Consider the following 15,546-nt stretch of genomic DNA (forward strand, 5'->3'; position numbering starts at 1 on the left):
AACATCACTCACTCTGCTCTGTGCTATTGGAGAATACAGAACATCACTCACTCTGCTCTGTGCTATGGGAGAATACAGAACATCACTCTCTGTGCTCTGTGCTATTGGAGAATACAGAACATCACTCACCCTGCTCTGTGCTATGGGAGAATACAGAACATCACTCTCTGTGCTCTCTGCTATTCGAGAACACAGAACATCACTCTCTGTGCTCTGTGCTATTGGAGAATACAGAACATCACTCACTGTGCTCTCTGTTCCCCTGCAGGTGGCTGCCAGTTGGGCATTACGGCAAAGGGCGAGCGCTTAAAGCACTGGTACGAGTGCCTGAAGAACAAAGACAAAAAGATTGAGCGCTGGCACACCCTCCTGAACGAAAGCCATGTGTCCAGCGACTAGGGCAACACCCTGCCCCCTCCTGCCCTCTCCTGCCCCCTCCTGCCCCCATCCCACCCTCGCATGCCTGCCCCAAACTTCCTGCTATGGACCTCACTACTTCCTGCACGCCCCGTCCACCTTCCTCACACGCCCCCCCTCACACTAAATACGCACTAAATAACCCCTCACACCACCCCTCCTGACCACAGATACTAATGTAACATACATCTTATTACCTCAGGTAAATACCCCCCCTCCCCCTGTGCACCCCTTCATGGGCCAGTCACTCCTTTAGTAGCTAGGAATCTCCATCCCTCGCTCTCTCTCTCCCTCTCTCTCTGTCTCTCTCCCTCTCACTCTGTCTCTCTCTCCCTCTCTCTCTGTCTCTCTCACTCTCTCTCCCTATCTCCCTCTCACTCTGTCTCTCTCCCTCTCTGTGTCTCTCTCCCTTTCTCTCTCTTCCTCTCTCTCCCTTTCTCTCTCTTCCTCTCTCTCCCTCTCTCTCTCTCTCTCCCTCCCTCTAGTTCTCACCACAATCAGAAGTCTCACACATTAACATAGGACACATTGATACATATTTATATGCATACAGATTACTGCAGTAGTGTTCTTTTGAATCATTATCTTTAAAACATGTGAAACAACAACTGAAATTATGATTTGTAAAATATGTTTATAGGAATTAATGTGTTGATATAGTAATTTCACATAGTTTAACCTGTCATTCATAATGTCAGACATATTGCATAGTCCAGCCCTGTTGTTACTGTGAAACCACAAACCACTGAAAACCTGAAAATGCACTGGCTTGTAAAAAGAGGCCTTCTGAAATTGTCTCAGCAATACTTTCTAGTACTCAGTTTAATCAAATTTTGCCCTCAGCTTTTACTGAATCATAAGGATCTCCTAGCTGTCCCTGTCAATATCTTCTAAACGCTGCATGTGCAGCTCATTGAAATTGCATGATTATAATAATTCACCACAGAACAACATGTCACCCTTATAACACATATTACAACTGAAAATCCAAAATGTAACAAATCGTTTGATATATATGTCAGAATATACTGCATGTACAGAGTTTGAATATATATATCAATGTCTTTCATATATGCAGTTATGTATATAAAATATTCTATATTGAAAGAATTACATATTTGCAGATATATCTTAATGCTATTTCTTTATTAAATAGATTTAGCATATATTGTAAAATAGTTTGTACAATATATGTGTAATCATGATGTGCCTGTGTCAGTAGCTGACATATTTACATGCAAATATGCCATATATTTTGACATATGTTCATTTACTTTAATTACATTTTGGATTTTATGTATGAACTTTTCAGAAATGGGCATCTTTGAGAAACACTGATAACATGGGTATATTAAGAGATGGCTGTGCACGCTGTGCACTGTGTGCTGAATTTATAGACATATGCAAATGATAGTGCAGGATAAGTGTACTTAAACAGATAGGAACGCTTAATGGGTGAAAATTTGTTTTGTAGTTCAGGTTTGTAAAATGGCTGCTCATCCTGGGCTTGGCTTCCTGGTGGGTAACCGTGTTGCATCTACTCAGATTCCCCAATGAACACTAGGGGGTCCCCCAGTGTCATGGCTAAACCTGGCTCTCTCAGCCTGCCAACTAATCATCCCGATTTAGTGGCTAAAAAATCCTCTCCCTCTCCACCTTAGTTGATGTTCTGCCGCAAAATGGCTGCCGTGCATCACCCACGTGGGTGCTACACATTTGCGGTGGCTGAGGGGAGTGTCCTCGTCATCAATGTAAAATGCTTTGAGTGTGAGAAATATAAATGCAAGGAATTATATATTAATTATGAACAGACTTAAGCCTCTTTTCAGACAGGCGAGAGTCGGTTGCTTCAAGGCAGCTGTGGAAAACGCCTGTTTGATTGCGACCATTCAGGACCAAAGTTCAGCAGACGTGTTCAACTCCGCTTATAGAATGCAAGAGACTCTTTTGGCTGCGGGAATGTTAATCATCTGTCTGGCAAAGGTGAAATGGCATGAGAATAGGTTACCTCCCAATTCACTAATTTGTGCTAGCCATGTTGTGTCCCCAGAACAGAGGGTTTTAGGGGTGCCATATAAACTGTTATTGATACTAATTTAAGTCTTGTGCAGTCATTGGTCACAAATACTTTGACCAGACTGGAACTGGAGCAAAGATAAACCCATTCTGAAAACTATACAAGGAAGTCCAGTTTCTGTGTGTGCACTGAAGAAAACGCTTTAAAAAGTTAATGACGGGGCTGCCTTAAAATAAAATAAAGATTTTAAATTGTGTAAACAACTTCTTCACTAGAGTTCACTAAACTTAGTTTTAAGGCAGCCCAGATGTTTTTTCACAGTCTGCAGACACACAATGGGAAATTGAGATTTTGACAAGCTGTGGAATTGGACACACAGCTGCAAAAAGTCAATTTTTTGTCTCTGTAATTAACAGTTAACTTTCCAAACTTGAATAGCAATGGTGCACTGAATGACACAGGAAACCTTAGTGAATCCCGTTTAGATGTAATTTAGTTTGTGTCTCAGTTGATGTTTACACACACATGTATGTATGTACGTATGTATACAAATGAACACTATATTGAGAAGTAGACTATATAAAATAGTTAGTTGTGGAGTTGTTATAATCGTTTCCACCACGTGAGAGAGACTCACTTGGTCGCGCTGAGATTTCATAAGCGCCCTACTGACCTGGCTTATCTGCAGTCATTTCTGATAATTTCTACTTGACTGGCTGTGTCGCGCGGCCATCCGTAGCAGCTGCGCAGAAACGAGCAGCTCTGCCTGCATGTCGCATGTCTTTGGCAGCAGGCAGTCGGGCAGCTACAGTGCGCTGACCACCCCCTCCCCCTCCCCCTCTCTCCATCGACCCCCGGGCCTGTAAGTTTAATTATCCGTGCTTTTGGCATATACAGTATAGACGTCTACTGCAGCCCAAGTAAAGCACATGGTGACGCAGCGCGAATAAACTCAGGCTTCACTATTTGCGGTTTACAAATTACTGTAGATTACACCCTGCATGAGATGTCGTGTGGCTCATAATGTAGAGGGCTTCGTCTTTTGTTTCGTTAATCTTTTTATTTTCTTCCGGTTTAACTTTTTTTTTTCTATCACCCCAGACACTTTATGTTTTTCCGGTTAGCGCGCTTTGTGGGGATGTGAGTTTGTGGGCGGGGGGATTTAAAGCAGAATTTTGTGGGAGAGAAAGGGCTTTGTGTTGTTTTTCTCAGTCGCTTTGAATGGGGTGGGGGTTTTAGATAGTCCACCCCTTCCTGAACGAACTTGGAGAGGCCACTCCACGTACTCAGCACATGGACGATCAGGTGGAAATCGGCCTGTGACTGCGCAAAGTAGATTAATTCATGGGCAGTGTACAGTATGTCAGTGATCCATATTAAGTGGCTGTGTCATATCAAATGCTGAGTTACCAAGCAGGTGCACTTTGTTTTAGGAACACATCCCTGTATATTGTATTCTTATTTATAGTGTCTCGTTTCATGGTGATGTACTGTCTCTTCTTAATTTTCTGCCTATTATTAAATTAAACATGACCTATTTATTTGTAAATACATAGTGCATGCTTTGGGGGACAAATATCAGTATGATTGCAATATAATTTGCATGTAAAGATTTTACACAGAATTTGGTTCACACTAACAAATTAAAGGTGACTGGAAAACGACTGCTCTTGTGAAGATTCATTTTTCTGTGTGTATTCCTGGGGCTTTTTATGCATTCAGTTCAACAGCACACCAGGGATCATAAAATCAAGGTCCTCCAGAGCAGAGAATTTATATTTCCCCCCTCCCTTTACCTGCGAGTCAGGTGTGAAGACAGTCAGTAGCACTAATGGTTCTGTTGATTACCTGGCAGAACCAAAAACGAGGACTGGATTTGGATTCGGGGCCCAGATTTGTTGATCCCTGCTGTAAGATATACAGTAGTACCCAAATAAAAAAACTAGCATGGTGATACCAGAAAGTCCTCTCGTCTGCATTCTCAGTTGTAAATGGTTTATTATTATGGCTGCATTTTCATTACAAGGGTGGCAAGATAAGGTAACTTTTAAATGGTAAATGGTTGGCTTTATCCAAAGCGCTGTACAATTTATGCTTCTCATTCACCCATTCATACACACACTCACACACCAACGGCGATTGGCTGCCATGCAAGCTCGTCAGGAGCATTTAGGGGTTAGGTGTCTTGCTCAGGGACACTTCGACACAGCCCGGGCGGGGGATCGAACCGGCAACCCTCCAACTGCCAGACAACTGCTCTTACTGCCTGAGCCATGTCGTCCCAAACTTTTAAAATGTAAATAACGTGAAGATAAGAAGAAGAGGTTAAAAGCAGTAGGACTGATTATGTGTGGTCACGTAGGCTAATGATTGCAGATAATAGCTAAACTTCTGCATGCAGTGTTTGTTTGTTTTTTTGTATTACTGAGATATCTGGATATGATTTAGGAAGAACCTTGGCGTTGAACTCGTGGTTAATTTCTGGAGATAGCCAGCAAAGCTACAGGTGACGCCCTCGTCCACGCGTTGTAAGTCGTGACACAGCAGAAAACTTTGTGCACATCAGGCGAGTCTCGCGCCGACCCTTCCAGGTGGACACGCAACGAGCCGTGTCGTGGACTTTGCCTTTGTTAGTAAGCAAACACTGGATTTCATTTCATAAAGGTTAAACGTTTGTAGAGCGCTGTAGAAGTTTGCGAACACTGTTTGTGTGCATTACTTAATTTCCAGCGGCATAGAGTGGAGAAAAAGTTATGAAACAACTGAAAATATACACAGGACGTTGTTGTGTAATTAGGAAAATAAACTTGTCCTCATGAGTTTTGCACATGGGAAATCCCAAGCGTACAAATCCGTTGGCAATAAAAAAAATTAATAATAATAATAATAATAATAATTATTATTATTATTATTATTATTATTATTATTATTATTATTATTATTATTATAACACCAACAACAGCAATAAGATAGGCCTAATAATAATAATAATAATAATACTGGGAATTAATCATACGTTGTTGGCGATAGGATTTTGTACTGATTGTTTGCAAGGTAATTTTAACATCTTTGTATTAAATTTGTATTTCGTGCGTTTTGTTCTTGCCCGAAGGAGGTATTGAAAATCAACATTTTATGAAACATGATTGTAGTTGCTGTCGTCTTTATTATTAATACTATTAACAATAGAAACAATGAATAAAAAATTAAAATTTTAAATGTTAAAATTGTTTGACTAGGATAATAATAATAATAATAATAATAATAATAATAATAATAATAATAATAATGTGCCAAACCGACTTCTGGGTACTGAACATATAAGCATTTAGATGAGATTTTCTGGGGCAACAATAATAATCTATGGGTCATTCCCACTGGAATTTGAAACTGTTCTGTTGGCATACTCGGAGATATCTCACGTTAGATCAAGATAGGTCATGTTTAATATACTGTATAATTTAATTATATCCCTCCACTCAGATAATGACCAGGCTAAGTGTTTTTACAATGCATTTCAAAATGCGAGTTATCGCCTACTGTACCAGTTGGCTGGGGCATCTCCTTAGGTTTTTTTAAGAGATTGCATAGATAACTGAATAATAAAATACCCTACCTCTAACCCCTCCTCTCAATATGGATAATCCTGTAATGTTGTAAAGCCACGGACACGTGTGTACGTGTGTGTGTCTGCCAATAGGAATGAAAAATCGTGCTGTTTTGTTTCGGAGACACATCACCTCATATTCAGGGGTGGCGCAGCCGCCGCCCACTTTCGTCCAGCGGGTTGCAACTTCACTAAAGAACGCTTGGCAGTGACGTTGTTCTGCGCTATAGCTACCGGGGAAATCCCACTTCTTGATCATTTAAAAGCAGACTTGGAGTTTGTGTTGGTATCATTCGCCCACATGCTGTCATCTGTTGTTCGCCTGGATTATAGCTACACTGCCAATGCAGTTGTGTGAAACGTATTTTTCTGGGACAAATTCATGCTGAAAAGTTGCAGTGACTTATTGTAATAAACAGAAACCGGTGACAATAGACGGTGTTATATATAGCCTATTTTATCCCTGGTAGGAATATTTGATCCCAATTAGCAATTTTATTTTCATATTAATACTTCTCTGAAATTTTCAATTCAGTTTTGCTGCTGCTATGCAAATCAGAAACGCTCTGTGCGTGGCTATAATTCTGGCGTTGTACAGTTTGACAGGCGCAGATGTGACCGCAGGCGCAGGCAGCGCAACGTTCTGCTATTGGACGAGGAGCGCCGCTGAAGGTCGCTCTCATTATAGCTTCCTACGGCAACCAGCAAATGCACGCCCCTGGTCCATCCGGCTGTACCATAGCGTCTGGACACGGGACCGACGCCTTGTGGACTGCGCGGTGACTGATGAGCCAGCTGTCACAGAGAGATACTTATCGCTATGCCGCGGAGAGCAGGCCACGAACTTCACCGACGTCCTGGAGACGCGGTTCGACGTCAGTTTACTTTTTGCACCAGATAACCCGTGTGCATATCCGTTTCCAGCGGGTGTCCAAGCATCTAAACGCACAAAGAGGGCGATCACCGACCCAGTCCTTGCTGAACGTCACACTGGGGATAGTTCGGAAGTGAAGCACCGGCGCCAGAAACGAGCATGGATCATTCCGGGGACAGTTTGGTGTGGTTCTGGAAACAAGGCAGACAATTACGACGACTTAGGTGTGTAATTCAATTATTTTGTTTATTTGAACAAAACAAATTCTGTCGGGGAGATCGGGGATGGTTTAAACAATGGGTTAAAGTTGTAACACCATCAATTTTACCAACAAGGGATAAGAGTTGTGTTGTAGCTACTCACTTTTGACCAGACACATATTCCCCTTTGAGCTCACAGAAAAGGTATGATGACTCTATATTAAATATTGGGTATTTTACACCAAAAAAAAGGTAGAAGCCCAATTCTCATCATGTTTAAGAATAAAAAAACTTTACGAGTATCTAGACTAGTATTTGTAGCAGACAAATGTGTGTAGCTTATATCAAAGTTTAAAGCATAAACACTGAGTAATGCAAGCAAAACGTGTGACAATTGTCTCCGGTCTCCCCTACCCATTAGTGGCGGTAGCCTACTGGATGCAAGCGTGATATAGAAGATATCACTGAATAATTTAAGACAATTGCCTTCTGGACTCTAAACTGTGTTGGATTGAAATAATAAATGTTTTGCAGTCAGTTACTTGAGTTTCAACATTACCACGTGCCAATCGCGTGAATGATTTTCTGATGCGTTTACCTATGCTTCTCCGCAGGTATCTTCACGCAAACCGACAAGTGCTGCCGGGAGCACGACTATTGCGCGAACACCATCCCCTCATTCAGGTTTGGCTACGGTGTCTTCAACCGGCACATTTTCACCGTTTTGCACTGCGACTGTGAGGAGAGGTGAGACAGGGTTCAATAAAGTAGACTAGCATATATCTTATCTTATCTAAACCCTGTATCCTGTGATCTCCTTTCAGAACTGAACCTTTTCCTCATTCTTATTATGCCCCCAATGTTAGAAATTGAATGTACACTCAGTGAGCACTTTATTAGTTATTTATTAGACTTCTTTTTTAGACTTATTAAGTCTTCTGCTGGTGTAGCCTATCCACTTAGAGGTCTGACACTTTGTATGTTGGGAGATGCTCCTCTGCATGCCACTGTCGTGTGGTTATTTGCGTTGTTATCAGTTTCAACTAATCTGGCCCTTCTCCTCAGACCTCTCATTAAAAACGCGTTTCTGCCTGCAGAACTACTGCTCACTGGATGTTTTTCACACCATTTTCTGCAAACTCTAGAGACTGTTGTGCATAGAAATCAGCAGTTTCTGAGATGCTCAAACCACCCTGTCTAGCACCAACAATCATTCCTCGGTCAAACTCACTTGGATCACATTTCTTACCCATTCTGAGATTTGGTCTGACATGTCACCCCGCTCCTCATTGGCCTCCACTGGCTTCCTGTTGCCGCACGCATCCGCTTCAAGGCCCTAGTGTTAGCATTTCAGGCTGCTAAGGGGACTGCCCCACTTTACATACAATCCTTATTCACTCCCTACTCCCCAGCTAGACCACTCCGGTCTGCCAGCTCTGGTCGCCTTATGGTTCCCTCACTACGAGCACCTGGCGGTCGAGCTGCACGTTCACGCCTGTTTTCCGTTCTGGTTCCTCAGTGGTGGAATGACTTGTCTACCACTGTCTGGATAGCAGGATCCCTCCCCCTATTTCGACGCAGACTAAAAACACACCTTTTCAAACTATACCTTAGTCCTTCCCCCGCCCCCCTTTCTGATATCCCTCTTATCTAACCTCCCCAAAAAATATATAATAATAATAATAATATATATATATATATATATTGCACTTACGATGACTGTTGTTTTTTTGTTTAGAAGAGCCCTTCATGTGTATTTTACTAGTTATGGATTTGATGATTTAACCTGTGGAAGAACCTATGCACTTGTAAATCGCTTTGGATTAAAAGTGTCAGCCAAATTACTAAAATGTAAAATGTAACTGGTCTGAACATCAGCTGAACCTCTTGACCATGTCTGGATGCCTTTATGCACACATGATTGGCTGATAAAATATTTGCATTAACAAGCTGGTGTACAGGTTTACCTAATAAATTGCTCACAGAGTGGACAGAATTGAAATAAAATAACTTAATAACTTATTTTTCTGCTGACATGCGTATGGCCCTGCAGATATTGTACATGTGACAGGCCTTTCAGGAAGTGCATGGGCAGGAGCTGCAAGAGTGCTGCAAAGTTTCTGCTTAGTCAGAAACATGTGGGCATGCTGATTAGATTGATGAAGGAAATTGCTGAACATGCATATTTTCTCTCTTCTTCTCTCCCTTTGTACCTATCTCTCCCTCTCTCACGGTCTCTATCTCTCCCTCTCCCACTCTCCCCTCCAACTTCAGGTTCCGCCAGTGTCTCCTCACAGCGAATGACAGGGTGTCCAACATGGTGGGCTATGGCTACTTTAACCTCCTGAAGACCCCCTGCTTCACCTTTACGGAGAAAATGCAGTGCATTCAGTCTAACTGGTTTGGCATGTGAGTACATCTAGGTTTTTTTTATCAGCAGTCACTGTCTAGTATATATCCTTATGTATAGGTATAAGGATATACATATATATTATGGACATGATGGTCTTTTTGAAGTAAAACATTGAACTAAGATCAAGAATTGGCAGTTGCGCACACAGCAGTCAAGGTGTTTGGATGGAACAGGAACAAGAATGGACTCTGGAAATCCAGGATTTGAGTTATGCACTCATGGTCTAAATATTTCCATACTTTCATTTTCCCAATATCTGATTCAACCATAGATATCTGCACCTACTCCACCAGACTAGTTTTCTGAAGCCGTTCACACAAGTCTCCTGCAATCTTCCTGTCATTGATTAGAATGCATATCTTGAAAGGGAAGCTTTGACCTTGAGATAAATGCTGGTTTCAAAGTTTCATTGAACATTTTGACTTTTTGGTCAATTTACAATCTGCAGCACTCAAGTCTATCAGCTGCTGCTTTAATGGCACATGCAGGTAGTCAAAGTACAGCCATTTTGCCTGGGTCAGGAGGCTCAAACTCCAGCCCTGGGGGGCCTCAGTGTCTGTAGGTTTAACTCCAGTACCTGAGGGCCTCAGTGTCTGCAGGTTTAACTCCAGTCCTGGAGGGTCTCAGTGTCTGCAGGTTTAACTCCAGTACTGGAGGGCCGCAGTGTCTGCAGGTTTAACTCAAGTCCTGGAGGGCCGCAGTGTCTGCAGGTTTAACTCCAGTCCTGGAGGGCTGCAGTGTCTGCAGGTTTAACTTCAGTTCTGCAGGGCTGCAGTGTCTGCAGGTTTAGCTTCAGTCCTGGAGGGCCACAGTGTCTGCAGGTTTACCCCTGTCCTGTAGGGCTGCAGTGTCTGCAGATTTGAGTGGTTTCCTTTCAATCTTCAGCCAGGACTTCAGAACAATAATTCTTTGGGAGTCGACAACCTAAATTACAGCCAAATACCAGCGCCCGCTGCAACCCAGCAGGACTGCATTCTGACACCAGTGGCCTCTACATTCACTTGTTTTTTTTGTCAGACTATGCCTTTGCAACCCTTGATCCTCACTCTCTAAACTCCTCTCTGACAGGTGTACGTTATCCGAGATGTCCCCCTTTGCCGTGTTACAGGATGCCATGGACTTCAATTCCACTCAGCCTACCTCAGCTGCCACTCCAGGGACCTGGCATGACACTTCTGACCCTGCGTCCCCAATGCCCACTCCCATTCGGAACGTCACACGTGACCCTGTATACACAACACCCCCACCCATTTGGAAAATCACTTCCGACTCTGTATACACAACACCCACGCCCATTCGGAACGTCACACGTGACTCTGTATACACAACACCCACGCCCATTCGGAACGTCACACGTGACTCTGTATACACAACACCCACGCCCATTCAGAACGTCACACGTGACTCTGTATACACAACACCCGCTCCCATTCGGAACGTCACACGTGACTCTGTATACACAACACCCGCTCCCATTCGGAACGTCACACGTGACTCTGTATACACAACACCCACGCCCATTCGGAACATTGCACGTGACTCTGTATACACAACACCCACGCCCGTTCGGAACATCGAACGTGACTCTGTATACACAACACCCACGCCCATTCAGAACGTCACACGTGACTCTGTATACACAACACCCACGCCCGTTCGGAACATCGAACGTGACTCTGTATACACAACACCCACGCCCGTTCGGAAAATCACTTCCCACTCTGTGCCCCCCACGCCCACACCCGTTGGGAACGCCACATCTTCCACGGCGGGAATCAGGCTTCCGCCGGCCCGTAGGCCCAAACAACGGCTCCCCTGTCGCCCGAAGGGCCCAGCCAAAGGGACGGCCTCCAGGGCTGGAAGGAGGAAGGGTGTAAGGAGGCCGGTTTGCAAGGAGCAGCCAAATTCTCGTCTTCCTGCGAAGGGGCAGGACTCCGATGCACAGCTTACAGCTGACAGCGCAGCGGGGCGAGACCCGGCTGACCCCCCACACCAGAGGGTTGACCCTCGCTCAGAGAACGCCCTGCCCAGCACCCGGCCCAGGACCCCACAGCCTGCCCCACATAAGCACCCTGCACTCATGGAGGATGCCCGGAAAACAGGTGTGTTAGAGGAGACTGGGAGAAAGGGTCATTTGAGAGAAAAAAATAAAAAAGGCTCATTACTAGGCTAGTTTTTCGCAGCGGGTATAATCTGAAATGTTTTGTTCCCTCTTCCTGTAGAGACACAGCAGCCCTGCGATTGCTACAAACACCTGGATGAGTGTAGGCTCAAGATTCCACCGCTGGGTGAGAGATTTGGTCTGAAGAACCCAGAGCGCAAGACCCTGTACCACTGTAACTGTACCAACAGGTGAGAGTGCCACTCAATACCACATCCTTTTTGATTACAGAGATATCTTTTTTCTTAATGATGTTCCAGACCATTTGTTTCGATAAGTCTATTGTTTGGCTTATGTCTCTGACTGTTCTTATTTCTCTGCCTCATAATGGCATCCTTGACTTTCATTGGCATAACTCTGGCCCTCATAGCACACGACTAGATAGTGAAAGCTTATACCTTAAGCTTATGCATTATATCTTATACCTGCACTAAGGAAGCGATTGAATGCGCCTGACTAATCATAAACAGCTGTCCAATTACTTTTGTTCCCCTAAAATGGGGAGCGGGGCAGTCAAATTAACGGTGACAGTCTGAACTTTGACCTCATATTCATTGTTTAATTTAAAATCCAATGCACTGGCGAGCATAAATTGTACCACTGTCCAAATACTTACGGACTGCACGGTATCTGACTCCTCTCCCCATTCAGGCTGGCCCAGCAGCTCCAGGATCAGGAGGAGCCAGACGGAGTCCAGTCCCTGCTGGTGGATTTTGTCTCCCTGTCCTGCTTCCAACTGCCCCCTCCAGAGGAGTGTCCTGGGACAGCTAAGGGGTCAGTGGATATACTTGTTACTACTACATTCAGTCAATGTATGGCTGGGGAGTTTTATATTGGTAGAATTTTTATTATGAAAAAAGTTCCTGAACAAGTCATGGTTTCAGTAACAAGCCGTGGTTTTCGTCACGGGCCATGGTTTTGGTAACAAGCTATGGTTTCGGTAACAAGCTATGGTTTCGGTAACAAGCTATGGTGGTTTCGGCAACAAGCTATGGTTTCGGTAACAAGCTATGGTGGTTCCGGTAACAAGCTGTGGTGGTTTCGGTAACAAGCTATTGTTTCGGTAGCAAGCTATGGTGGTTTTGGTAACAAACTATGGTTTCGGTAACAAGCTACGGTGGTTTCGGTAACAAGCTATGGTTTCAGTAACAAGCTGTGGTTTCGGTAACAAGCTATGGTGGTTTCGGTAACAAGCTGTGGTGTTTTCGGTAACAAGCTGTGGTGTTTTCGGTAACAAGCTATGGTTTCGGTAACAAGCTATAGTTTCGGTAACAAGCTATAGTTTCGGTAACAAGCTATGGTTTCGGTAACAAGCTATGGTGGTTTCGGTAACAAGCTATGGTTTCATAACAAGCTATGGTGGTTTCGGTAACAAGCTGTGGTTTCGGTAACAAGCTATGGTGGTTTCAGTAACCAGCTATGGTGGTTTCAGTAACCAGCTATGGTGGTTTCGGTAACAAGCTGTGGTGGTTTCGGTAACAAGCTATGGTTTCGGTAACAAGCTGTGGTTTTGGTCACAAGACATGGTTTTGGTAACGAGCTGCAGTCATTTCGGTAACAAGCCGTGGTTTCTGCCCCACAGGTGCCCCGCTGTCCTCTCCGAAGCCTCGCACCTCCAGCTGACACTCTCCCAGCGGGAAAACGGAGAGGCAGGGATACATCCAGAGAGGCCAATCCTGAAGGTTAAGAGGCACAACTCCAGGGAGTCCAAGAGGAAACAAAGCCCGGTCAAACTCTACAAAAAGTGCCTGAAAATCATGGATTCCAAAACATCAAAAAGGGCTGAAGGGTAACGGTAGCCTCAGCCCAGGGACGGGGCGGGGCAGATGCGTTCCTGGGCCCCAGTGCGTGTGCACCTGTCTGAATTTCCACCTTGAGTTAGTTCAGTTAGCTAATTCATTTTATTGACTAACAGCAATTCGCTTGTACACCAGACTGCAGGGTCACAGAATCAGCACACCACATACTGCAAAAAGCAAAAAATTCTCAGGAAGTATTTTAGTACACTGTAGTTTTAAATGTGAAGTAAGTATATTGTAATAACAAATAATATATTTTGATTAAAATGTAAAACAGTTTTGCAGAGATTCAATTTATTTCTGATATTTTCACACTTTAGATATTGATGACATCCATCAGGTTGTCATCAGTCTCTCACTCCAAAAAGTTTTAAATTGCTGGTGATACAGGAGTGACAACATGTATGCCCTCTTTCTCTTAAAATATTGCCGGATATTATAAAACTGCCAAAGCAAACTGTAAATAGCCCTTATTATGATCACAGGTAGTGCTGGTTGATTTGATATGGAACCATAGTAAATGTACATACATCTGTGTAAATATTTTGGTTTTAAAACATGAATGAAAATGTTATGGATAGAGTATGCTTTTGTATCATATATGTTATTTATTATTTGTACCTTTTGCCATGTTGAAATCTGTTTGTGAATAGTTTGTGTGTCACTGATTAGAAATGTTCATAACGAGAGCCTTGTCATTAAACACTGTCATTGATTTTGAGAATTTAGCATGACCATTTCTAACCAATCACATGCCTGCTCACACCACAGTCCATCTTAGATGTGATGGTGTACAGAACATTTACACTACATTTAGGTATTTAGCAGAAGCTGTTATTCACTGTGACTAAAGTGCATTCATGGGAGTCTAAGCAATAAGCAGTAATGACTGCAAGTTATTGGGGGATCATAATCGATAGAAGTAGCCAGTGCAGAAACATACAGCATAAGAGCTTGTGAAGATGAAGGTCTCTTCACTAAATATTTGTTCTAAATGTTTTAACGTGATATGAGACCTTGTTTCACACATTACTTCAATCTGCCTTAAACTGCTGATGGTCCTATCCTGTGCCTGATTAACTACAGTTTAAAGCAGGTGTGTGAGGAGCAAGAGGGAGGTCATTTTGTAAGATGAAGAAGAAGTTGAGGTCTCTTGTATGAAAAACAAAAAGGTTTTTTTTCTTTTCTTTTTTTTTCCATGTTCTGTATAATAATAAAATGTCATGCAGTACTTTTGAAATTTGGCTGGACGTGTCTGTGCCACATCTTCACAACAGTCAGTGTTATGATACTACTTACAGTAGTATTGTCCTTATCTCTGATCCAGAAATGACTGCACATCAAAGCCGGCGTCTGGACTGACTTTATTGTATTAGTTCTTATCTACATTATACTTCCGCCTGTGTGAGAGGTTCTGTGTCACTGTCCAGCTACTCCTCAGATAAAGTATCGCCTGATATTCTGACATCATCCTCATTGCAAACCGGGGTGCCACATCAACAGTTTAAAGTCCGACAGGCACCATCTGAAACTCAGCTTTTCCCAAATGTAAAGGCCCAATTTGACTGTGACTTTGACTTTGAAAATGGAAAACATTCCTTTTCTGAATTTTGTGTCTGTGGGATAACTTAGGCTGTAAAGCTGTCATACCAACTTCATTTAACTTTCACTCAATAAAAGCTAAGCAACTTATACTTTAAATTATACTTTAAATAACTTCTTGTAAGCTGGTCATTGTTTCTTATGTGAAGCATAGAAAGGTAATTTGTTTCATACTGTAGGTGAAGTGTTTCACAAAATGTTTTTTTATCTCTCAACTTAATTCTTTCTTCTGAAATAAACTCTTTTTTGGAATGAGAATGTTTTTTTCATTGGCTCATGGTCTTCAGTTGTGTGTTGGTTTCATGCAGTGAACTTGTAATCCTGCTCTTGGAGTGCCCTGGAGGGCTGCAGTGTCTTCAGCTTTCCATCGCATTTCAGAAACTTCTTGTGTGATTTTAGTCGGTGACTGGCGTCAGCATACCTTGTTTCCAAGACTGAAATTGGCAGCCGGCAACA

At 43.1% G+C, this 15,546-nt stretch overlaps 2 protein-coding genes across 2 annotated transcripts in view; both read left to right on the plus strand.

Moving 5' to 3' along the window:
* LOC133105625 (rabphilin-3A-like) overlaps positions 1 to 4,098 on the plus strand; it is a 45,825-nt gene extending 41,727 nt beyond the window's left edge. Inside the window, exon 19 of the mRNA XM_061215839.1 lies at positions 269 to 4,098. Within this exon, the coding sequence (XP_061071823.1) occupies positions 269 to 399 (131 nt within the window). The 3' untranslated portion in view covers positions 400 to 4,098. The remainder of the gene's footprint in view (positions 1 to 268) is intronic.
* Positions 2,097 to 13,565, plus strand: LOC133141527 (group 3 secretory phospholipase A2-like). Its single transcript, XM_061262095.1, has 8 exons — positions 2,097 to 2,118; positions 6,666 to 7,139; positions 7,730 to 7,862; positions 9,390 to 9,524; positions 10,597 to 11,630; positions 11,751 to 11,880; positions 12,341 to 12,463; positions 13,272 to 13,565. The coding sequence occupies exons 1-8, from the start codon at positions 2,097 to 2,099 to the stop codon at positions 13,480 to 13,482; spliced, it is 2,262 nt and encodes a 753-aa protein (XP_061118079.1). The 3' UTR covers positions 13,483 to 13,565.
* Positions 13,566 to 15,546: the final 1,981 nt, after the last annotated feature.

The sequence above is a fragment of the Conger conger genome, chromosome 12, assembly GCF_963514075.1.
Source record: "Conger conger chromosome 12, fConCon1.1, whole genome shotgun sequence".
Classification (NCBI taxonomy): domain Eukaryota; kingdom Metazoa; phylum Chordata; class Actinopteri; order Anguilliformes; family Congridae; genus Conger; species Conger conger.

Bases quoted from the DNA above. Each gene is read 5' to 3' on its own strand.
- LOC133141527 (XM_061262095.1), top strand. From the start codon at position 2,097: ATGGCTGCCGTGCATCACCCAC. The intron at 2,119-6,665 runs GTGGGTGCTACA...ATGTGACCGCAG, and splicing joins GGCTGCCGTGCATCACCCAC to GCGCAGGCAGCGCAACGTTC. The intron at 11,881-12,340 runs GTGAGAGTGCCA...CTCCCCATTCAG, and splicing joins CACTGTAACTGTACCAACAG to GCTGGCCCAGCAGCTCCAGG.